At 40.6% G+C, this 24,741-nt stretch overlaps 1 protein-coding gene across 1 annotated transcript in view; it reads right to left on the reverse strand.

Annotated features, from left to right (window-relative positions):
• Window positions 1–24,741, reverse strand: part of DDX10 (DEAD-box helicase 10) — a 294,078-nt gene that overhangs the window by 27,154 nt on the left and 242,183 nt on the right. The window contains exon 17 of the mRNA XM_089775640.1: window positions 1,940–2,073. Coding sequence (XP_089631766.1) covers window positions 1,940–2,073 — 134 coding nt within the window. The remainder of the gene's footprint in view (window positions 1–1,939; window positions 2,074–24,741) is intronic.

The following is a 24,741-nucleotide window of genomic DNA, read 5'->3' on the forward strand; positions in this document are numbered from 1 at the left end:
GGTATTGGGAAAGCTCAGCACATATTGGAAGAATTTATTTAAATGGTTAGTTATTTTTTGTGACTCTCCTTTAACATTTTCAGCTAAATCTCAGAAGGCTAGATTAAGTCTCACAGTCAGCCCTGTGTAGGAGGTTGCTACATCATGCCAAAGGATAAAATCAGGGAGAAACGGATTCAATCACAATTCCTTTCCTGATTCCTCTTTGCAATGGGAAGAAGGAATTTACTGCATCACAAAAAAGGAAGCAAGCTTTCTTTCCCTCCACTGATACCTGGCCAATTCTGCAGGCCAGCATGTTGGTGAGGAAAGGGGAAAGTCATGCTACCACAGCCTGTTCGTATTGATCCAATGACAAGATCTGGGTAGCTCTAACCACTACTGCTCTCTCTCCACCTTGAAGCCAAATTAAGAATTGAAACAATCTAGCCCGGGTAATTTCAGTATTTTAGACCTGAAGGGCAAATGACACTTAGAAAACTGACAACTACAAGTCTCCGTGGAGTCATAAGGGGCCAAATTAACATCTATCTTCCAGTCTACTGCACCAAATATCATTGTCATGATTTCAGGACTTATGAGAGCCAATAACAAAGGGCCTCCTCCGTTTACCACAGAAACAGAGGGGGTACGTCTAAACTACATGGCTCCGTCGACGGAGCCATGTAGATTTGTTTGTTTGGCAAAGGGAAATGAAGCCGCGATTTAAATAATCGCGGCTTCATTTAAATTTACATGGCTGCCGCGCTGAGCAGACAAACAGCTGATCAGCTGTTTGTCGGCTCAGCGCGCTAGTCTGGACACTCCCCTGTCGACATGAAAGCCTTTTATTGACCTCCCCGGTAAACCTCATCCTACGAGGCATAACGGGGAGGTCGATAAAGGGTTTCAGGTCGGTGCGGGAGCGTCCAGACTAGCGCGCTGAGCCGACAAACAGCTGATCAGCTGTTTGTCTGCTCAGCGTGGCAGCCATGTAAATTTAAATGAAGCCGCGATTATTTAAAACGTGGCTTCATTTCCCTTTGCCGATCAGCCTAATCTACATGGCTCCATCGATGGAGCCATGTAGTTTAGACACAGCCAGGAACTGAAATCCTGACCCCACTGAAGTCAATTGCAAACCCCTACAATTAATGAAATTGGGCTAGGATATAAGCCAAGATCTTCTAGCAAACCTACTATATGTGAAGAAATGCAAGCTAACACAACACATTGTAGGGCCTTGCTTTCCCCACGCATGTCCATCTTGTACCACTCTCTCTTAAAATAAAAAGTACATTTTAAAAAGCTTTCAGTGAACTACTTTGAATACAATATATATTTTAACTCTCAGTTAAATCCATAGCATGTTTCTATTCATATTCCATTTTGTACTGATAAATATTCAAATTACAGTGAATCTCTATGCTCATCACACACTTGGTCTTCAACCCATTTATTAAATATATTCCCATCTATTCTATTACTTTAATATTTTCTTTTCAAATAAAACCTGTAATGTGGCAGTGTAGAAACTGATTTCTGTACTTTATGATCACCAGCAGGGAACTAATCAACATTTTTTATTTGAATATTCTTACTGAGATCCCTTTGACAATGATTCATAATCCTAAATCTAACAGGACTAAATAAATGAGGCTGCTTAGACTAAATTCATAAGAGTTAAATTTGTGTACCTGTTCAGGCAAAAAAAAATAATAAAAAGAGAAGTAGTGGGAGTATTACAAAACCCTCATAAATATGTTCCTTTTGCAACATATAAACAAATTAGCATTTAAAAGTAGAAACTTCTTCAAATGCATGTAAGAGATGACCTGTGGCAATACAAGAAATGCGTATAGCACCCTTGCTGTATTTCTTTTGATGAATGTTGAGTTCAGACATCATATAGATACACTAATATAAAATGTGCATCAGTATTTCATGTTAGAAAACTTACCCATAGCCATCTTCCGCATCCAGATCATCCTCTTGGTCAGAGTCTCTGTATTTATCAGGATCTGGAAGGGTAGCTGGGTCAAATTCCTCTTCACTTCCACTGTAATCCAGAAAGGCCTCAGCTTCCTCTTCAACCTGAAGGAGAATGAAAATTTACAGACTCAAATAATTCTAGATTTTATGCTCTCCCTGTACAGCTTGGACCACTTTGGTCCAGCACCTTTGGGACCTGAGCAGTCCTGAACCAGAGAATTTGCCAGACTAGGGAAGGTCAATGTTCTCCTGCTGGGCTGCTCCACTCCCAGGCTCCTGCTTGCTGCTGACAGGGGTTCCCCAGGTTTCCCTGCCAGGGCCACCCAGATGCTCTCAACCCTGCCCCAATGACATAGCCTCGCTGCCACTGGGGATTCCCCAGCCAAACCTCATGTACTGCTGCCCGACCCCGCTGCCACTGGGGGTTCTCTGACTGGGGCCACCCAGTCCCTCCCAGACCTGCTGCCACCAGGGAATCCAGGGGTTCCCTGGCTGCCTGGCCCTGTTAACGTCAGGTAGTTCCTCAGCTCTGCCTGGCCCCAATAACGCTAGAGAGTTCCCTGGCCAGGGCCGCCCAGCTGCCACTGGCCTCACTGCCAGAGCCAGTCCTGCTCCTGCCAGGGCTTCCCAGGGTGCATGGCTGCCGTGTTGGCCTGCTGCTGCAAGGGGTTCCCCAGGTGTGGCAGGGATTTCCCATTTGCTGCCTGGCCCTGTGATGCCAGGGGTTCTCCAGCTAGGCCAGGGCTCCCCAGCTGCCACCTGGTCCAGCCACTGCTGCCCTAGCCAAGGCTCCCCAGCCCTGTGATCTCTCAGCTGACTCCTGCTCTCCTCCCTCGAGGGCTCTTTGGTCTGGTGACATTCGTGGCTCTACCGGACCATAGATGCCGCCAAACCAGAGAGTCCTAGGTTTGGGAGTCTCAACCTGGACTGAAAGTGCTCCAAGGGAACAGCTTCATGGATTTAGACTACAGCCCTTTCAGCCAGGGAAAACGGATTGCTTTCACCCCCACTCAGTCACGTTCTCTCTCGCTAGCAAGCATCAAGGTTGAACAAAGAACATATTTGAAAATAAAACCAGAGAATTTATGCTCCAATGTTGCATTTTGAAGTAATTCTGTTTAAATCTACCAAATCCAGACACGATTTTGGCAGCAACTTAAAACACTCTCAGAGCAGATGTGTGGCAAGAGTTTTTAAATGACTAAATGTACTTCTGAGAGAATGTAAAAAGACATGGGAATGTGCATTACTTAACCAGTTTGGTAGCATGTGTTTTACAAAACAGACTGATTTAAAACTCAGTCATGGTTGCTTGCAGCTATAAGCCACAACACACCAAAGAGTGAATGCAACCTAAGGATGCAGCCACCATGGATGGTAAGTGTTCCTCCAACTTACTCTCTCCTCTCCCTGCCCTGCTCCCCTTGCACATACTCAGTACCTTTCAGAGTCTGAGAGGCTGTGTATACACTGCGCCCGTTTTGTGCAAGAAATATGCAAATGAGGCTAAGCATGGAATATCATGGCCCCGTATTTGCATAGTTAATGAGGCTCCATTTTTGCTCAAGAGACATTTTCAAACTGAGTCTGGACCTCAAAAGTGAGTCAGGATCAATGTTTCCTCTAATTTTTTCCATCCATGTGTGGGATACTTTTTTTTGTACACTGAGATGCATGCAGAAGTGCACCGCCAGTAGAAACACACATGCTGTGTGGGCGCTCTGCTAAACAGCTGGGAGGCACCTGACTCTCCTTGGTGGCTGCCCAAGCACTCAGCTTACAGGGAATACTGCTTGCAAGCCCCTAAGAACAGGGTCACCAGGACTGGCTTAGACATGCTGGAGCCCCACGCTGAAGCCAGAGCCCCACTGCCCAGGGCTGAAGATAAAGCCTGAGGGCTTCATCCAGGGCGGCAGGGATCAGGCTGCAGGCCTCCTGCTGGTGCTGAAGCCCCTGAACTTCAGCTTTGGGGCGCCTGCTCAGTGATCGGTTGTGGGGCTGAGGCTCCCCTCTCCATCCCCAGGTCAGTGGAACTTGGACAGACTCAGGCTTTGGTCCCCTCTCTGAACTTAACAAAAACAATCTTTATAGATTCCAATGCCGAAGGACCAGTGTCCGCTAGTCTGATCTCCTTTATAACACAGGAGGACAGATGTGGCATGGAATTAAAGCAGGGGCCGGATCCTCATAAGAAAGGCCATTCTGGGTCAGACCAAAGGGCCACCTAGCCCAGTATCATGTTGGCCAAGAGTGGCCAATATAAGATGCCCCAGAGGGAAGGATCACAACAGGTAATCTGGCTTGCCTGGATCAGGACCCCAGGCTCAGAGCTCCCCACCCAGCATTAGGGAGCCTGTGCTGGCGCTCCAGCCCCCTGCCACTTCCCTGCAGCAAAGACCAATATTTGCTTCAATAAGGGCAACTTTCATCCTTTGTTATATACAAACTAAAGCATTTCTAACGAAGTGTAATAAAAAGGGAGGACAGAAATTTCAAGTTGAGAATTTGAAAGTGGAAGGAAGGTTGGATGCCTTTATGAAATCATAGAGTTCATGATTCTAAGGTATGGTAGAAGGGAGAACAGCAAATTAGAGACCATTGATTTCAGGAAGGCAGATTTTGGTAAGATCAGAGAAGTGGTAGCTAAGGTCCCATGGGAAATAAGACTTAAGGGAGAAACAACTGAAGAGAGTTCGCAGTTTTTCAAAGGGACATTATTAAGGGCCCAAAAGCAAGCTTTTCTGCTGCGTAGATAGCAAATATGGCAAAAGACTGACTTGGCTGACCCAGGAAATCTTCCATGATCTAAAAATAAAAAAGGAGTACTATAAAAGATGGAAACTAGGACAAATTACAAAGGATGACTATAGGCAAACAATACAGGAATGCAGGAGCAAGATTAGAAAGGCAAAGGCACAAAACAAGCTCAAACTAGCGACAGGCATAAAGGCAAACAAGAAGACATTCTATAAATATTTTAGAAGCAAGAGGACTTTGTTTCGGTCTTCACTGAGAAGTCTGATGAAAGAATGCCTAACATAGTGAATGCTAGTGGGAAGGGGATAGGTATAGAAGATAAAATAAAAAAAGAACAAGTTAAAAATCACTTAGAAAAGTTAGATGTCTGCAAGTCACCAGGGCCTGATGAAATGCATCCTAGAATACTAAAGGAACTGTTAGAGTAGGTATCTGAGCCTTTAGCTATCATCTTTGGAAAATCATGGAAGACAGGAGAGATTCCATAAGATTGGAAAAGGGAAAATATAGTGCCCATCTATAAAAAGGGAAATAAGAACAACCCAGGAAACTACAGACCAGTCAGTTTAACTTTGTGCCAGGAAAGATAACGGAGCAAAAATTAAGGAAATCATCTGCAAACACTTGGAAGATAATAAGGTGATAGGGAACAGCCAGCATGGATTTATAAAGAACAAATCATATCATAAGAACATAAGAACAGCCATACTGGGTCAGATCAAAGATCCATCTAGCCCACTATCCTGTCTTCCAAAAGTGGCCAGTACCAGGTGCCCCAGAATGAATGGACCGAAGACAATGATCAAGCAATTTATCTCCTTCCGTCCTTCTCCAGCCTTTGACAAACAGAGGCTAGGGGCACCATTCCTTACCCCCTGGCTAATATCCTTTTATGGACCTAACCTCCATTAATTTATCTAGCTCTTTTTAAAAATCTGTTATAGTCCTAGCCTTTACAGGCTCCTCTGGCAAGGAGTTCCACAGGTTGACTGTGCACTGTGTGAAGAAGAACTTTCTTTTATTAGTTTTAAACCTGCTACCCATTAATTTGATTTGGTGTTCTCTAGTTCTTATATTATGGGAACAAGAAAATAACTTTTCTTTATTCACCCTCTCCACACCACTCATGATTTTATATACCTCTATCATATCCCCCCTCAGTCTCCTCTTTTCTAAACTGAAAAGTCCCAGTCTCTTTAGCCTCTCCTAATATGGGACCCGTTCCAAACCCCTAATCATTTTAGTTGCTCTTTTCTGAACCCTTTTCTAATGCCAAAATGTCTTCTTTGCGGTGAGGAGACCACATCTGTACACAATATTCAAGTTGTAGGTGTACTATACTTTTATATAGGGACAGTTAGATATTCTTTGTCTTATTTTCTATCCCTTTTTAAATAATTCCTAGCATCCTACTTGCTTTGACTGCTGCTGCACACTGCGTGGCCGTTTTCAGAGAACTATCCACGATAATGCCAAGATATCTTTCCTAATTAGTTGTATATAAATTAGCCCCCATCATATTGTATGCATAGTTGGGGTTATGTTTTCCAATGTACATTACTTTGCACTTATCCACATTAAATTTCATTTGCCATTTTGTTGCCCAGTCACTCAGTTCGGTGAGATTTTTTGAAGTTCTTCACAGTCTGCTTTGGTCTTGACTATCTTGAACAGTTTAGTAACGTCCACAAACTTTGCCACCTCACTGCTCACCCCTTTCTCTAGATCATTTATGAATGAGTTGAATAGGATTGGTCCTAGGACTGACCTTTGGGGAACACCACTAGTTACACCTCTCCATTCTGAAAATGTACCATTTATTCCTACTCTTTGTTTCCTGTCTTTTAACCAGTTCTCAATCCATGAAAGGATCTTCCTTTTTATCCCATGACAACCTAATTTACACAAGAGCCTTTGGTGAGGAATCTTGTCAAAGGCTTTCTGGAAATCTCTGTATACTATTTCTACTGGATCCCTCTTGTCCACATGCTTGTTGACCCCTTCAAAGAACTCTAATAGCTTAATAAGACATGAATAAGACGTGTCTGAAAATTTTATTCTTTACTATTGTTATAGCTAATTTGGCCAGTACTGATGTTAGTCTTACTGGCCTATAACTGCCAGGGTCGCCTCTAGAGCCCTTTTTAAATATTGGTGTTACATTAGCTATCTTCCAGTCCTTGGTTACAGAAGCTGATTTAAAGGATAAGTTGCAAACCACAGATAATAGTCCAACAATTTCACATTTGAGTTCTTTCTGAACCCTTGGGTGAATGCCATCTGGTCCCGGAGATTTGTTAACATTAAGTTTTTCTGTTTGTTCCAAAACCTCCTCTAACGACACTTCAATCCGGGACTGTTCCTCAGATTCATCACCAACAAAGGACAGTGAAGATTTGGGAATCTCCCTAACATCCTCAGCCGTGAAGACTGAAGCAAAGAAATCATTTAGTCTCCCTGCAATGGCTTTATCATCCTTGATTGCTGCTTTTGTATCTCGATTGTCCAGGGGCCCCACTGGTTTTTTAGCAGGCTTCCTGCTTCTAATGTACTTAAACATTTTGCTATTATTTTTTGAGTTTTTGGCTAGCTGTTCCTCAAAATCTTTTGCTTTTCTTATTACATGTTTACACTTAATTTGGCAGTGTTTATGCTCCTTTCTATTTACCTCACTAGGATTGGACTTCCACTTTTTAAAAGATGCCTTTTTAATCTCTCACTGCTTCTTTTACATGATTGTTAAGCCACAGTGGCTCTTCTTTAGTTCTTCTACAACTTTTTTAAATTTGGGGTATACATTTAAGTTGGGCCTCTATTATGGTGTCTTTGAAAAGTGTCCATGCAGCTTGCAAGAATTTTACTCTAGTCACTGTGCCTTTTAATTTCTGTTTAACCTCCTCATTTTTGTGTAATTCCCCTTTTTGAAATTAAATGTCTGTCAAACCAATCTGATAGCTTTCTTTGACAGAATAACAAGTCTTGTGGCTAAGGGAAAAGCAGTGGATGTGGTATACCTAGACTTTAGTAAGGCATTTGATATGGTCTAGCATGATAGTCTTATCAATAAACTAGGCAAATACAACTTAGATGGGGCTACTATAAGGTGGGTGCATAAATGGCTGGATAACCATTCTCAGAGAATAGTTATTAATGGTTCACAATTCTGCTGGAAAGGTATAACAAGTACAGTTCTGCAGGGGTCTGTTTTGGGACCGGTTTCTTCAATATCTTCTTCAACAATTTAGGTATTGGCATAGAGAGTATGCTTATTGAGTTTGCAGATGATACCAAGCTGGGAGGGGTTGCAAGTGCTTTGGAGGATAGGGTCATAATTCAAAATGAGCAGGACAACTTGGAGAAATGGTCTAAGGTAAACAGGATGAAGTTTAATAAGGACAAATGCGAGGTGCTCCACTTAGGAAGGAGCAATCAGTTTCACACATACAGAATGGGAAGCTTCTGTCTAGGAAGGAGTACGGCAGAAAGAGATGTAGGGGTTATAGTGGACAAGCTAAATATGAGTCAATGGTATGGCGCTGTTGCAAAAAAAGTAAACATGATTCTAGTATGCATTAACAGGTGTGTTGTGAGCAAGACACAAGAAGTCATTCTTCCACTCCACTCTGCGCTGATTAGGCCTCAGTTGGAGTATTGTGTCCAGTTCTGGACACCACATTTCAAGAAAGATGTGGAAAAACGGGAGAAGGTCCAGAGAAGAGCAACAAGAATGATTAAAGGTCTAGAGAATATGACCAATGAAGGAAGACTGAAAGAACTGGGCTTTTTTAGTTTGGAAAAGAGAAGACTGAGGGGACATGATAGTGATTTTCAGGTATCTAAAAGGGTGTCACAAGGAGGAGGGGAAAAATTGTTCTTCCTGGCCTCTGAGGATAGAACAAGAAGCAATGGGCTTAAACTGCAGCAAGAGAGGTTTAAGTTGGACATTAGGAAAAAGTTCCTTACTGTCAGGGTGGTTAAACGCTGGAATAAATTGCCTAGGAGGTTGTGGAATCTCCATCTCTGGAGATATTTAAGAGTAGGTTAGATAAATGTCTATCAGGAACGGTCTAGACCAGTGTTTTTTAAACTTTTTAAGACCGAGGAACACCAAACAATTTTTTTTGTTGAGGGGGGAAAAAAAGCCCCCTGGGAAAATTTGAGGGGGAAAAAGAAGGAGGCTTATCTCTTTAAGGGTGGCCATTTTGAATTCTGTTCTCTTTGTGGCACACCTCCAACTGTCTCGCGGCGCACCGGTGTGCTGCAGTACACACTTTAAGAAACGCAGTTGTAGACAGTACTGGGTCCTGCCATGAGGGCAGGGGACTGGACTCAATGACCTCTCGAGGTCCCTTCCAGTTCTAGTATTCTATGATTTTAAAACATACCAGAAAAATGGAGTGTACATATATAAAATGTTTTATGAATTATCTTTAGTCTTTATCTGATTACATTAAATTATCTTGACTTGCAATTTATATATACAAACACTTAAGCCATTTACTGATTTCTACAGAGGGAATTATTTAAGTACTGTCAGTTCTGTCTATAGTAATTTATAATGCATAATGGGTCCGGTTTTCTGTCTAAATAAGGAAACTGAATACAAAAGTATTGTATTGTGTTTTATTCAAGAGTTCTTTGAGTTTTCTAATAGTTATTCCCACGAAACAGTCATGTAACTACATTAAAAATACTCAGGGCAGTCAACAGACTTGCCAGGCCCTGGGCAAGGTGTGTGTGAGGGAACTCTATGTACCTGGAGGGGGCGAGGCCTCAGCCAGAAGGGGCGGAGTTGGGGGCAGCCAGCCCTCAGCATCACCTGAAGCATGCCACACCATCCCCCCTTCCTAGCTACCCAGAGCACACCACATGGTGCAACAGCAGCAATTTAAACGTCCTGGGGCTCCGGCTGCTGCAGTAGCTATAGCAGTGGCAGTGAACTGTGGGTCCGTCTGAATCACCCAACCTCAACTGCCCTCATCCGGTCTCTCCCCCGTATCGCCATTCCTGGTGGCAGACCTAAAAATACTGAATACCCTCTTGAGATCTGACATCTTTAAGCATTCATTAATGGTGTACTTGGCCTTTGGTAGTAATTGATGAGAAATACTTGTGATTTTGGTACTAATTATCAGTTAAATATATATAAGTTATAAATATTGGTAGTATACTATTATTATTTCAATTATTTCAACATTCCCATATTTATGCAGCATTCTATACAGAATCTTTGTTAAGCCTGGTAATATTGTACTGTTGTACTACTACCTGTGATCCATATGCCTTTTACCATATACCAGTGACAAATGAATTTATGTTGACAATGATTACTGCCATGGGAATATACAGAAGTTTTAAGTACCACCGTACTTCAAGTTTCTAGTTTTCAGAATTACTAGTTTGCTCCCTCTCCAATCTATCTCAGTAGCAAATATTCCTTTATATCTATAGATTATACCTCCAGGAAACAATTTACCTTCTTAGTTCCATAATATTAGAGTCAATAAGGGAAAGAATAAATGTCAGCATAACGTGTGTGTATATAGATAGATTACGTATATATAAATTTTAATGGTGTAGGTCTCATTAGTTGCAGTATTTTGTGTGCAAACAACACGTCTCAGAAAAATCAATAGAAATACACAAGTGCTATCTACTTGCATTCTATAAAAATTTGAAAAGTCAGGGCAGCTTGGTTTGAAACAAGTACTTTAATACAGCCTACCACATTTCAAACATTTTAGTGTAAAAGTTTCTCTTCCCCAGAGAAGAATTTGAAAAAGGAGAAAATTACAAGGGTAATTTGGTCATAAGAGATAGAGGATGATATAAACTTTTAAGGTCTCTGGTGTTTTGGATAGTGGTGGCACAGAATGTGTGTTTAAGTTTTGTGAAGGGCACAGGGAGAATTGACAGGCCTCAGAAGAAAAAAATTGTGTGCACATTTAGGGAGGGACTGATTTCCAAAACAAAAGTGCTTACAGCACTGGCCTAAATCTGCTTCCATGAGGAAAATGCCTATTCTCTCATCGACTTCAGTGAAAAGCAGAGTTACAGACTATGAAGACAGCTTTTGAAAAATCTCACTTATAGATTTCTCGCAATTGTATTTGCATTTACATTTGTCATTAACTATATATGAATCAATCCTCAGCAATGAGATGGAGTCTAAATGATTTATAAACTGAAATCATTCTGATGCTAGGTTGTCTGGAGTTGCTCATAACAATGAACTAAGCCAGAAAGCAAAAGCTTTGATTTCTGTACTTCATAAGAAATGTAGGTAGGACAGCAAAGGATAGGTTAACACATGGACAAAGAAGGATCTGAATATCCAAAGGGCTAATATAAAAACAGGAATAAACCCAAACATTTTTAATGTATAGTCTCTATAAATATTATTTAAAATGTCTCTCTTTATTCCTCTGCTCCTCTCCCTTTTCACTTTCAGGTTCACAGCAGTCACAGCTGTCAGCTCATGTACAGAAAGTAATTCTCAAAAGTACTCTCTGTGTTTAAACATTTCAAAACACCAGTCTTCAGGGAATTCACCATATGCCCACTGGGACATTCTAGATACAAAGAGTTTTCTTTGAATAATTCTGTAGAACTCTTGAATGACTTTTTTACATTATGTGACATTCTTAGAAAAAGATGACAAGGCAGGACATTTAAATTTTTTCCTGTTATAATACTCAAGCACATAGATATGGCTATATGCTGCAGAATAAGGGTAAAGGTGAATAATCATAGTTTATTAACTAGGTGGATTTTCCAGAATCAAAATTTTGTCTATCCTAAAGCAATAGATTAAAGACTATAGAACACAGAAAAAGAAAATCTGACTCAAAACAACTTGAAAATTATGGGATTTTTGGCAACAGAGTAAGTTCTGCTCTTTCTTTGTTTTTGCTACAACTGGTAAGAGATCAAGACACTAAAAACAGAAGAGCATTTGGTATCTGTTGGATGCAGTGAAAAACCATGTTGCCCATAATGCTGAGATTTTTTCAGCACTGTTTAGGTCATAACACACATGCAGTCTAAATATTAGGCCTGGGTGTTACACAGAGAACTTATTTCGAATGGTATGTTTACAGGCAACAAGAATATGAATTCTATTAATTTCTCGCTGTGAAATTTAGTTGACATGCTGTAGGTGGAACACATTATTTGACTAAAACAGAAAAATGCCAAATTAAGGAAATGCTTCTTGTGCTTCTATACTTCTTGTGCTGGTGTCTACTGCAAGAATGAGAAAAGAGTCTGACTAATTTTACTCAGAGCCCACTCAGTTGTAAAATTCTCTGAAGTCTCAACCCTACAAACAAGTACACATGAGTAAGCTGGGCTACTGACCTTCCTTTGCCTGTCTACAGAATTGTTATTATTAGGAGTTTTACTGCAGCTCCACGGATCAGGATCCCAGGGTGGGAGACGCTGTACCGGCACAGAACAAAGATGATTCCTGTCCCTAAACACTTACAATTTAAGCATAAGAAAAAAGAGACAATGGATGGACACAGACCGATGGGGAAGTACAAAGAAACCATGGGACTACTGATCAGCCTGATACGCTGTTGGTGCACTCAGACCACAGCTTACTGATTGTCAAATTTTAAGCATCATAGCAAAAGAGTTTTAAGATGGATTATGAGGTAGCTTTGCTGATGCTTACAGGGAATTCCTCCAAAGGATGAGGGGCAGCACTGCAAAAAAGCACAGAGATGCTTGAAAATTTAACAGGTGGGAAAGGAGGTTGGCATCATAGCTGAAGTGAGGTGGAAGCTGACCCTTCTGAACAGCAAAATGAGAGATAAGTAAGACAGGAATAGGGCATAAAGCTCCTTGAAAGTGAAGACAAGTAGCTTATTTTTGATGCATTAGAGAAAAGGGAGGAAAAAGAATGGGGTGAGATGGCCAAACTGAGAGGCTAAGAAAATGATCTTTACCGCTGCATTCTAAGTGACAAGTGGGACAAGACTGCATTTAAGGCCAGAAAGGAGGATTTTGCAGTAATCAAGACATAAGATGATGAGAGGCTGGATACAAGTTTTAGATGCATGGAAAGACAGGGAAGGCCTACTTTAGAGACAATACACAGAATGACTCTGCAAGACTTCCACAGAGCAAGAATCTAGAAAGAGGTTCAAGTTGAAGATGATGCCCAAGCCATGGGTCAGAGTGACAGGCAGGACAGTGCTATCGTTCATTGAGATCAAGAAAGAAAGGGGGGAGGATGAGTGTATGTAGGGATAACATATTAACGTATTAAAAATGTGATTCCCCCAAATGGAAGTGACTCCCCATAATTTGTTCCCCACAACTTAAAGTGTTTAGATTTATTAAGATTCTTCTTCTTATTATTATTATTTGTTAAGATTGTTAAATGTTTAGATTTATGATTATTATTGTCCCTTTAGAATATAATGTATTAGGTAATGTAACTTAGAACTGTTAAAAATATAATCCTATGTAACCAGAAACAGCCCCCCCCTCTGTGCTCCAGGGCATGCTCAAGCTTGTGCAAGGGGCTGCTTGAAATTGACATTGCAGAGATACATTGTAACAATGCATTGTCAAGCCACTAACTCTGCTATGGGAGCCAAGCCCTGTAATTGACTAAGGCCATTGTTACTTAATTGAGGCCTGTTCTCTTTAAAACATTGTAACTTTATTCAGCACTCAGAGAATGTTTTAAGCAATACCACCCAGAAACTTTCTGTAACTACAACTCTGATATATGTAAAGTTATTATTATACAAAAACATTGTATGGGAAACATTGAGGAATGTATGTAAGAGAGAGAGAGTGCTTGGATGATGAGTGAATGGTTCTAAGAGGTGCCAGCCTGAGAATACAGCAACAAAGGGCTGAAGAAGGCGTCAGGTGCCAGTGCAACCAAAAGGTGTCAAGTGGAGAAACTGGAGGTCCACCCGATGAGATCACTGATGAGCACCTGGCAGCCACCCTGGAGACATCAGCATGATACAGCAATTTCCATAGACTGGCATAGGAAGAAATTCCTATAAGAACTGGACTAAAAAACTATGGAATCAGAGTCCAAGGTTCTGCTGCCAGCCCACCAGGAGCTTCAGATGCACATCTGATCAGGACTTCGCTCCCCACTACCATCACTTGTGTACAGAATACCTGGCCAGTATTCTGTCACAAGCAACTTCCAGGCTGGTAACTATACACAGAACTTGAATGAATGGATGTATGAATGAATGGTTATATATATATATATATAATATACATACAAGTGTATAAGGGTTAAGTAGTGTTAGGAATAAGTAGTTAAACAACGTTGTTTGCTTCTATCTTTTCTTTATTTTTTATTATTATCTTTACAATAAATGTGGCTTTTTGCCTTATCCCCCTCATAAGATCCTGCTTGCTTTTATTTGGTACAACATTTTGGTGGAGAATGCGAAAGGGGGAATATTGGTAAAAAAGCCTCAGGTATTGTGGACATTGGTGTGCACACAGCTGACTCTACAGAGAGCAGTTCTATTTTTTTTTTTCTTTTTCTCTCTTTTTTTTTTGGTTAACCAAAGCCTGCTGACCTCCAGAGGGTAGAGGCTTCATAAAAGAGCTCATAATAAAGAGAAGCTACGGTTATTTATTGAAATAATCTAGGCTGTGTAACTAGAAGCTACAATTATTGAAATAATTTAGGCTGTAAATAGAAGCTATGGTTATTCATTGAAATAATCTAGGCTGTGTAAGAAGCTACGATTATTCATTGGAATAATCTAGGCTGTGTAACTAGAAGCTACAATTATTGAAATAATTTAGGCTGTAAATAGAAGCTACGACTATTATTGGAATAATCTAGGCTGTGTAAGAAGCTACGATTATTCATTGGAATAATCTAGGCTGTGTAACTAGAAGCTACAATTATTAAAATAATTTAGGCTGTAAAAAGAAGCTACGATTATTAATTAATAGTCTAGGCTGTGTCACTCGCTGCAAGGGTTCAGGGGTGATAAAGGAAACTACACAAGTATTAAAGATGTTTAAGAAAAGTCCAGGAAAAGCAGTCTCAGAGGGAGGAATAGAGTTTGAAGGAGCTCTAACCTCACCTTTCATAAAGAAATAACACCCTTTAAACAAATCCTTCAGAGATATGGGTACAAGTCCTTGGACAAGCCCTTGAAGATGTTTGTAATATTTTGGACCTAGAGGATAGATTGGCACAGTATATCCTCATGTACAAACCTTCTAATGCTGCCAAAGGATATGCAGCAGCAATTTGGCTATTATGGGAGGCATGTAATAACAGTTACCTCCACTTAGCTACCTGCAAAGAAAAAAAAATCTCTCTCTGCAGAAAAAGCTAAACCCAAAAGAAAAAGGGGAAAAAAAACCCACAACTTCAATTTGGCTCCTATGAAACCTGTAATAAGGTGTTCCTCAAATTAACTAATTATAAAAATTCAAATAGGAAACTGCAAAATGTAAAAGCCTCTGCTGCAAAAGCAAAAAGTTGGAAATGTCTGTCCCTCAGTACCCAGACACAGTTAGAGTCCCTTAAGGATGGGTACTGAGAGTTAAAGTAGCACTCTCAAAGTTTTCAGGAATATGCTTTTAAAAAAAAAGGGACCAGGAGGTGTGGGGTTTAGTGAACAAGGCCACCCTCCTTGCTAAACTGGTAATGGGACAAAGCCTGTGTCCATGGAAAAGGGCCATTCATCAAGAAAAAACAGGATCAGGCCCAGACAAGCAGGCAGGCAAAAGATAGATTGAAGGCCTTGTGGTAGAACTAAGAAAAAGTAGTAAGTACAGGTACTGTAAATCTAAATCCTTAAAACAATACTTACAAAAAGTAATATCTGAAACAAGGCCAGTTCTCATTAAGAAATAAGAAAGTGTTTTAAGAAAGAAAAAAAAAACCACAGAAAAGTTAACTCTACAAAATCTGGAGAAAATTGAGCAGTTGTGAAAATGCTAAAATGTTATAGGAAAAGAGTTCTTGGTTTCTTTGCAGCCATTCTGAAGGAAAAAGGGGCCCTTTTCCAAAAGAGTGTCTGTAAATAATCCAGGCAAATTTAACTAAAGAACTTCAAGGGGGTTCTATTGGAAACTTAACTACCCCCAAATGAATAAAAGTGAATGTAATCTTTGTACAGGTATGTAAAAATAGTGTTAGAAATATTCAGAGAATATATGCATGTATCTGTGTGTAAATACAGTGTAAATAGTAGGTAAGGTTTTTAAGATCCAGAACTCCTGTTTTGTAGGTTAGTAAACTGTTTTGTATGCTTAAAACAAATTGGTTTGTTTTGTTTTTAGTAAAGCCATTTCATACCAAGTTGTTTAATAAAAGTATAGGAAAACTCAGTGAGCATAAAAAAAATAGTTATACCCAATGCAAAAATTAATATGGCTAAATAACATTATAAACAAAGAATGCACATTTTCCTGTAACATGCAATGTATATTGTAGAAGGAGGTAAAAACTGCAAACAAATCAAAATCCTGTGAAGGCTCCAGGAGCCACAACAGGTTGTAATTTCCTTTTCAGGTTGCTGTGTGAGAGAGCAGGACTTAAAGTAAAAACTCAAAACTGTAAATCTCTGGCAAAAGTTATTGTGTCCCTTTTTAAGACAAAGCTACAAACAGCTTTTAATCTAAAAGCAAGCCAGAAAGTGTCTGTGGTGCAAATGCCCTAGCTGGCAGCACGAAAAAAAAAAAAAAATGTTTGCAGGTAAATAAATAGTTTGATTAGCAAACTACCTGAGACCAGAACAAAAAGGGGTCTGCATATGAAAAAAAATTTCAAAATGGTTTTAAACACACTGGTCTCAAAGCTAAGTTGTCTAAATAAAAGGCATGCTATCCCAAAATACTTAAAACACCTATTGGTAAGATCCACAGGGCTACTTGTTATGTGATGCTAATGTTCATAAGTAACCCTGTAATATGTACATGATTTTCTTTTTTAAAAAAAAAGAAAAACCTTTAAAATGTTAAAATAATCATTGGAAACACATCTCACACTTAAAACCCTCCCAGAATTATAGTAACAATGCTTCTTGGCTACTCTCTATTCATAAACCTAACACAGCAGGAACTTACTAACTTAGTCTGCTGTATAAGAGAAAAACTAAAGTACACCTCCTAAATTTAATAATTACACAGTGGGGTAATTCACCCACAAGAAGGGGTAAAAACCATTAAAACCTGTTTTGCCTACAAAACAAAAATATTTAACTATAGGAGTATGTGTAAGCAGAGAGGAATGAAAACATATTTGTAAAAGAAAAAGTATGTAAATAATAATGCCACCCCCAAAGGGGTAGAAGTATGTTCTTGTTTTGTCTTTCAGAAAATCAGGACAAGCTGGTACCAGCTAAATACCCTACAACACCATGGATGTATTGTTGCAACAAAGATTGTTTTATGTTTTGTGTTTGTCTCATGTCTGTCTGTCTAACTAGCTAGTATACTGTGTTAAAGATAATCTGCAGTAGGCAGGAAAGGTTCAATAAGCATTAAACATTTTAACTGCATTTAGAGAAACCCAGTGTGGATGGCTGTGGAGAAATCTCAGAGGAACTGATAGTTGTTTCAGAAGAGGCAGAATCAGCCAGGGAATTGGAGCAGTCTGGCAACCAAGTAACTGAGTATGACCAGCTTGCTGGGAAGTCAGTGTATTTGGGACAGGAGTGTTCCCAGGGGAGGCACACCCAGTCAGGCCTTTTGTCTTTGGAAGAGGGAGCTTTGCATTTAAAACCACAGGGCAATGGGGCAAGACCTATGTGGCCAAGGAAGGCTGCAGATTTTTCAACCTAAAAACCCAAAATTGTCAGCGTACACTTGGGATGGATTTGTTCCTGCTACTTATGCTAACTTTCATAACCACTGTACTGCAGTTACTAAGAATGTAACAATGTTCAATGTGCAGGATTTTGTACCAAAACCCTGGAAATGGTTAAAAAAAAAATGTTCCCAAGAGCACATTGTATGTTCAAAAGCCTTGTAACACTGGTATTATACTGTTAGTACTTGTAATTAGTATTGAAGCTTCTCACCTGAGAAAGGGGAATTCCAAAATTGGTGTGTGATGTAAAAAGGGAAACTGAGGCACACCACCAATTTTGTTTTCAGGGCTAAATGCAAAGATGCCTACACTATGTGGGATAAGAGCACATACATTCATGCACTGTTAATTGGGTTTCAAACTGTTGCCCAAGCTGCCCTGGATAAAATCACTATTTTCTCTCGCTCTGGGCAAAGTCACCTAACCTGGATAAAGAAAATATTTGTTACATTACAATCACAAACACATGTTGCCTCACAATACCTTCTCTTAAACAGATTAAATACAAAGTGACACTACGAGTATACCAGATATCGTAGTGTCAAAAGGGGGAGTATGTAGGGATAACATATTAACGTATTAAAAATGTGATTCCCCCAAATGGAAGTGACTCCCCATAATTTGTTCCCCACAACTTAAAGTGTTTAGATTTATTAAGATTCTTCTTCTTATTATTATTATTTGTTAAGATTGTTAAATGTTTAGATTTATGATTATTATTGTCCCTTTAGAATATAATGTATTAGGTAATGTAACTTAGAACTGTTAAAAATATAATCCTATGTAACCAGAAACAGCCCCCCCCTCTGTGCTCCAGGGCATGCTCAAGCTTGTGCAAGGGGCTGCTTGAAATTGACATTGCAGAGATACATTGTAACAATGCATTGTCAAGCCACTAACTCTGCTATGGGAGCCAAGCCCTGTAATTGACTAAGGCCATTGTTACTTAATTGAGGCCTGTTCTCTTTAAAACATTGTAACTTTATTCAGCACTCAGAGAATGTTTTAAGCAATACCACCCAGAAACTTTCTGTAACTACAACTCTGATATATGTAAAGTTATTATTATACAAAAACATTGTATGGGAAACATTGAGGAATGTATGTAAGAGAGAGAGAGTGCTTGGATGATGAGTGAATGGTTCTAAGAGGTGCCAGCCTGAGAATACAGCAACAAAGGGCTGAAGAAGGCGTCAGGTGCCAGTGCAACCAAAAGGTGTCAAGTGGAGAAACTGGAGGTCCACCCGATGAGATCACTGATGAGCACCTGGCAGCCACCCTGGAGACATCAGCATGATACAGCAATTTCCATAGACTGGCATAGGAAGAAATTCCTATAAGAACTGGACTAAAAAACTATGGAATCAGAGTCCAAGGTTCTGCTGCCAGCCCACCAGGAGCTTCAGATGCACATCTGATCAGGACTTCGCTCCCCACTACCATCACTTGTGTACAGAATACCTGGCCAGTATTCTGTCACAAGCAACTTCCAGGCTGGTAACTATACACAGAACTTGAATGAATGGATGTATGAATGAATGGTTATATATATATATATATATAATATACATACAAGTGTATAAGGGTTAAGTAGTGTTAGGAATAAGTAGTTAAACAACGTTGTTTGCTTCTATCTTTTCTTTATTTTTTATTATTATCTTTACAATAAATGTGGCTTTTTGCCTTATCCCCCTCATAAGATCCTGCTTGCTTTTATTTGGTACAACATGTGCACGTTAAAAACCTCCATTTTAACCCTGTTGAATTTAAGCTAATGGCCTCAAGGAGATGTCATGAACCAGGCTGAGACTTTAGTGTGGACAGAAGGTGGCAGGTATGGAGCAGAGCCGTAGATCTCTAATGTCTCAGTATAAAAATGGTATTTGAATTTGTGTTGGCAGGCGAGACCACCCAGAGATAAGGTGCAGAGGGAGAATAGAAGGGGACCGAAGACTGAGCCCTATGAAAGCTTCACAGAAAGCTGGAAGGGAACAGGAAGGATCCACAAAATGACACCTTGAAGGAGCAATTAAAGAAGCATAAAGGGAGCCAGCAGAGGACAGAGTCATGGAAGACAATATTAAAAAAAAGAACATAGTTGACTGTGCTGAAGGCAGGTCAAGGAGAAGGAGTATGGGTTATGAGCTTTTGGCTAGCAAGGGGTCACTAGAGATTCTGATGATGACAACAGTTTTGTTGAGTACAAGGGTGGAAGCCAGACTGAAGAGGTTCTAGGATGGAATTAGAGGAAAGGAATTCCAGGCAATGATTGCATACAGTGCATTCAATGAACTTAAGAGGGAGGAAAAGGGGAGAAGGGAGGTGAGGTGGTAGATAGGAAAAAGGCAGGTTATTTAAAGATGGGAGCTACTAACAGATACTTGCTTCATGAGGGGGAAGAGCCATTGCAGAGTGAGCAGTTAAGGAGAAGAGTAAGGGAGAGAATGAAATGGGGGCAAAGGAGGGTCTCTAATCAGGTCACTGGGATAAGTGTGGGGGAGGGTTACAAGAGGAGAGCATTGGTGAAGTGGGAGGAAGATCAAGTTGTAGCGGAGAAAGAGAGGAGGGAAGGCAAGCCAAAGAGAGGGGGAGATCACATTTTATCAATTTTGTCTTGGAAGAAACTGGAAAGGTCTTGTGCCAAAAAGTGGAGACAGAAAGAAGGGAGGGTTTGAAGAGAGAATCAAAAGTGGTAAAAATGTGCCTGTGATTGCAGAGATGAGATGCTTTTAAGCTGGAGAAATATGGTTGTTTAGACAGGAAGATGGCAAAAGTGAAAGAAGATAGAATGATTCTGTGGTGAAGAACATTAGCCTGGTCGTGGATTTCTGCCAGAGACGTTCCACCATGCAAAAGCAAGAGCTGAGGAAATGGATATTGGGGAAATGAGACAGGGATGGAGGTTGTTGTTGGAGAGAGGAACAAGAGAGTCGAGAATGGAGGAGACTGAGACATGGACATAACCATATCAGTGGGAGAGAGGGCAAAGAGAAGCCTGAGAGCAGACAGAAAGCTATGAACATTGATGGACTAGAAGCCAAGGAAAGGCTGAGACATGGGGCACTGGGAGCAGAAGTGGAGAGGAGGATATGTTCTACAAACATGATACTTTCTTAACTGAACCTAGACAAGCTCTTATCAGCTCTTTAGATATAAGAGAAAAGTGAAATCGATCTTTTCTGTTCACATCAGGATGACCGATTAAGGATGCCAAATCCTAGCCTTCCATACTTCACTATTTCCATGATTGCTCAAATCATTCCAAATACATTTCCAATTATGGAATAAGGAATCCATTTTCATTATTTCAAATACAAATGGTATATAAACACAGCAGAGATCCTGGACCTGGTCTAAATGCGTAATTAAGGCAATTTCTGTATTTTCTCCTGTAAAATTTGCAGCAAATCAGACAAAAACCATACTACTGTATGTATACTGATATATACAATGTATATATACTGGTATATATCTGCATATATAGATACATCTCTACAAATCATAGCATCATCTATTAAATCTTAATTTTTATCTAATGATGATGTTTCCTAGTTGCTCACTTGCTTGTTTATGACAGCAACACCTGAAAAACTCTTACACAACAGAAATAATGTATCATACCCTATAGCAAAGAATAGGATGCAATGCATTGTGAGATTGACTACCTTTGTACTTATTCTTCATGAAAGTAGGGAAACAAGACTTTTCAGAACACATAAAAAATTACATTTTGTCACAGCCAACAAAGAGAAAGCAAGATACTTTTAACACTGCCTATTTAATTACTATACCTTTACCTTTCAGTCGCTGCACAATGCAATGTTGTCCTGAATGAACTGCATGGAAAAAAGTCTTGGTAATACACGTTCCAATAAGGCGACGTGGTTTCTCTCACACACACACACACACACACACACACACACACACACACACACACACACACACACACACACACACACACACACACACACACACACACCCCCACCCCTTCCATGGAAGCATGGAGGGAGATGGGTATATATTTATCGCAATTATTTAGAAAAAAAATCACCAAACTGGATTTAAAAGTTCTCAGATTCCAACTTTTTGAAACAAGGGTGCCAATGTGGATTATGATTTTTTGTAACATACCACTGTCCATTTGGAACAACAAGATCATCAGTTCATTTCACATGGACTTGTAATGACTTTTCATCATTATTGATCTGGACCAAATTTGATTCAGTGACCAAAAGGCTTGGTAATCTACAATAGATTTCCTGAATTATGTGGTCCCCTAGAAATCATGTTTGGTTGGTACATTAATAAATATTGGAAAAGGGATTGCCAAGTTTACATGAGCATACAATAGTGTGAATGAAGACAGTATTGTGCTCCCTAAGTGCCTCTATTATCTCAGTGAATTGCTGAAGCCACCACATATAAACACAAGGCATATTGTGGATCTATCACAGACCAGGAACAAATAAAGTGTTCAAAATATTTTTGATTTATGAATAATCTAACAGCTGGGACAGCAGAGCATTCCATATCATGTATTATATCCAGGGCTGCACTGACTCAGTCATTCCACAGAGTCAAACCCATACCCAACTCCTCACAACAGAATTACATTCCAGATTCTCAATTTTAAAAAAAAGCTTTTCAGTCCTCCTGTGTACAAACAGAGCTTTAAAAATATGAATGGAGTTTAAAAGGACATAGTGTTGGCTTCCTGAAGCTGACAACTCAGTGTGGGCTGCACCATTATCTCAATAAACAGCTCATTCTAAATCCTGCAGATGACAATATACGTGTCAACTACTCACTAATTTTTGATCATTTGAGAAGAAATGTGCAGTTAACGTGTTTACTTTACAATCCCAAACTGCTTCCCATGCACCAAAATCTCTATCATCACTTGTACTAAAACTTCTGTTTCTCCTGACAACTACCACAATGCAGTGATGTGTTATTAAAACAAAAATATAAGGCTTACAGAAAGCTGTAAGTGTGGAGACAGCACACTATATGTAGAACGTCCACATAAATAATACAGAGGACTATATTTTATCAATTTTCTCACAGTGTGTTTAACCTCCCCCTCCCCCCGTAATTTTTAATAAATCTTTCACAAACGTTTGTATCTACTGCTCCAATGTAACAGTATCTAGGGCAGGTTCAGGCTCTGGCCATGGCAGCCTGTCCAAAAAGGCCCCAATTGGGGCCCAGCCCCCATCTGGCCCCAGCATCCTGTTCCCAGCCCCCATCCTGGGGCAGGCCCTGCAGTCCGGCCCCCATCTGGCAGCAGGGAGGGCTGGCGGCAGCCCTGCTCCTGCTGTGGCACAGGTAGAAGGGGAGGCAACAATCAACAATCAAACTGTGACAATCATGGTCCGGCCCCTTGTCCACCCACTACTGCCCAGGTGCAGCTGCCCAGCCCCGGCCAGGTCACGTAATCTGGCCCTAGGGCCACCCTCCCATTCTCTACTTCCCACCCCCAGCGCACTGCCCTGCCTCCTGAACCTCCCACACCCTCCAACCCTCTGCCCTGAGCCCCTCATACACCCCAACCCTGACTCCTGTACCCACACATCCACAAACTGCACCCCCAGCAGCAGAAGTCCCATTGCATAAAGTCTGTGAGTACATTTCATTAATATTATTATTAATCATGTCAATTATAAATAATATTAAGTTGTATATTTTCAGTCAAGCAAATAGGCATTCTTATATTGCTCTTTGTTTACCACTTGTTCTCAATTTTGATGTAGCTTGGCTCTTTGGTTTGAAAAGGCTGCCGACCCCTGACCTAGGGATTCCGAAAGAGAATTTAGATCCAGCTTGTCACAGAATACTCAGGGTCTTGATTATATTCCACCAGTAGAACACTTGAGTAATAGACACACAACGCATTCCTGCAGCAGTCAAATTGGCCTTTTACTATTCTTTCCTTCACATTGGGTTAGTTTAGGGTTGCCAACTTTCCCAACTGGATGCCATTTGAGGCAATGGTGTCTGGTCCATCTGGTCGGGGAACATTGACAACCCTATGAAAGTTGGTAGTTGCGCCTTTAATACTGTCTTCTTTAAAAGCTGAAACGTGTCCTGAACTCCTTTACCCATAAGATTCTCTTCCCTTTGGACCTTACACATCAGTTCTCAGAGTCTGTAAAGTCAGCAGTTTTGAAGTCCATTGTCCTTACTCTACAGCTCTCACTGCTTCCTTTCTTTGGAATCATAAACACCTATCATTTTGATGATCACTTTCACCCAACTGCCTCCCTTCCTTAGATAGGCAAATTTGTTAGACAGAATCCAGTAAAAAATGGCTGCCACTCTGAAGCAAAAAGTTGCCCCAATACATTCCAAGAATTCACTGGAAGCCATGTGCTTTGCCATATTACTAGCCCTCTGCTAAAGTTACTTTTTAAATGTTTACCTGAAGAATTTTTCAAAGATGATGCATGGGAGGGATGAAAAGAGTAGAACCTGGGGCTGTTGATCCCAGGAGCCAGTATCCAACACTGGCAGCTCATCTGGTGCAGCTGTTTCAGGACCACCCCCTGCCTTGTCCTCTGGCAGCACTGTACAGACTAAGGATGTTAACAAACATTTATTTTTGCAATTGTGTAACTACTGAATTTTTTAGCGGCTATACATTTACAAGTGGGGGTGGGGGGTGTGAGGAGAGCAAGCAGGAGCCAGTGCTGCGGTTCAGCCTTCCCAGCCCAGCCAGTTCCCTGTGAGCACTCTCTCCCACCTGACCCTGCCCTATGCTGCTGCCAGTGTGAGACACAGCAAGGAGGGTGGAGAGCCACGCAGCTCTGCAGGAGTTGGCACATGTGGGGAGCCAGTTTAAAAGCCTGCTTCTGTCTCCCTCCCCCCATCTATGATACAAAGGTTGGGGGGAGAGGGGTTACATGTAACCATTAGGATTAAATGATGAGCCCAGGCTTATCAGTTAATCAAGTAAATGGCTACATGCTAACATCCCTAGTACAGATCCCAGGAGACACAACTGCATAGAAAGGCTAGGGGCAATACAGATGAGTCTGAGGAGCTGCTGGCTGTCAGCTCCTTTCACCACTGTGGTTCCAGAGAGCCCTGTGGCTCAAAAATCTGTAGGGTTTCAAGCAAGGAAAGAGCACTTGGATAATTAACATGCTGAGTTACAGGTAGCCAACAGAACCTGTTAAACTGCA

This window comes from Pelodiscus sinensis, chromosome 1, assembly GCF_052426305.1.
Source record: "Pelodiscus sinensis isolate ZL-2025 chromosome 1, ASM5242630v1, whole genome shotgun sequence".
Taxonomy (NCBI): Eukaryota; Metazoa; Chordata; order Testudines; family Trionychidae; genus Pelodiscus; species Pelodiscus sinensis.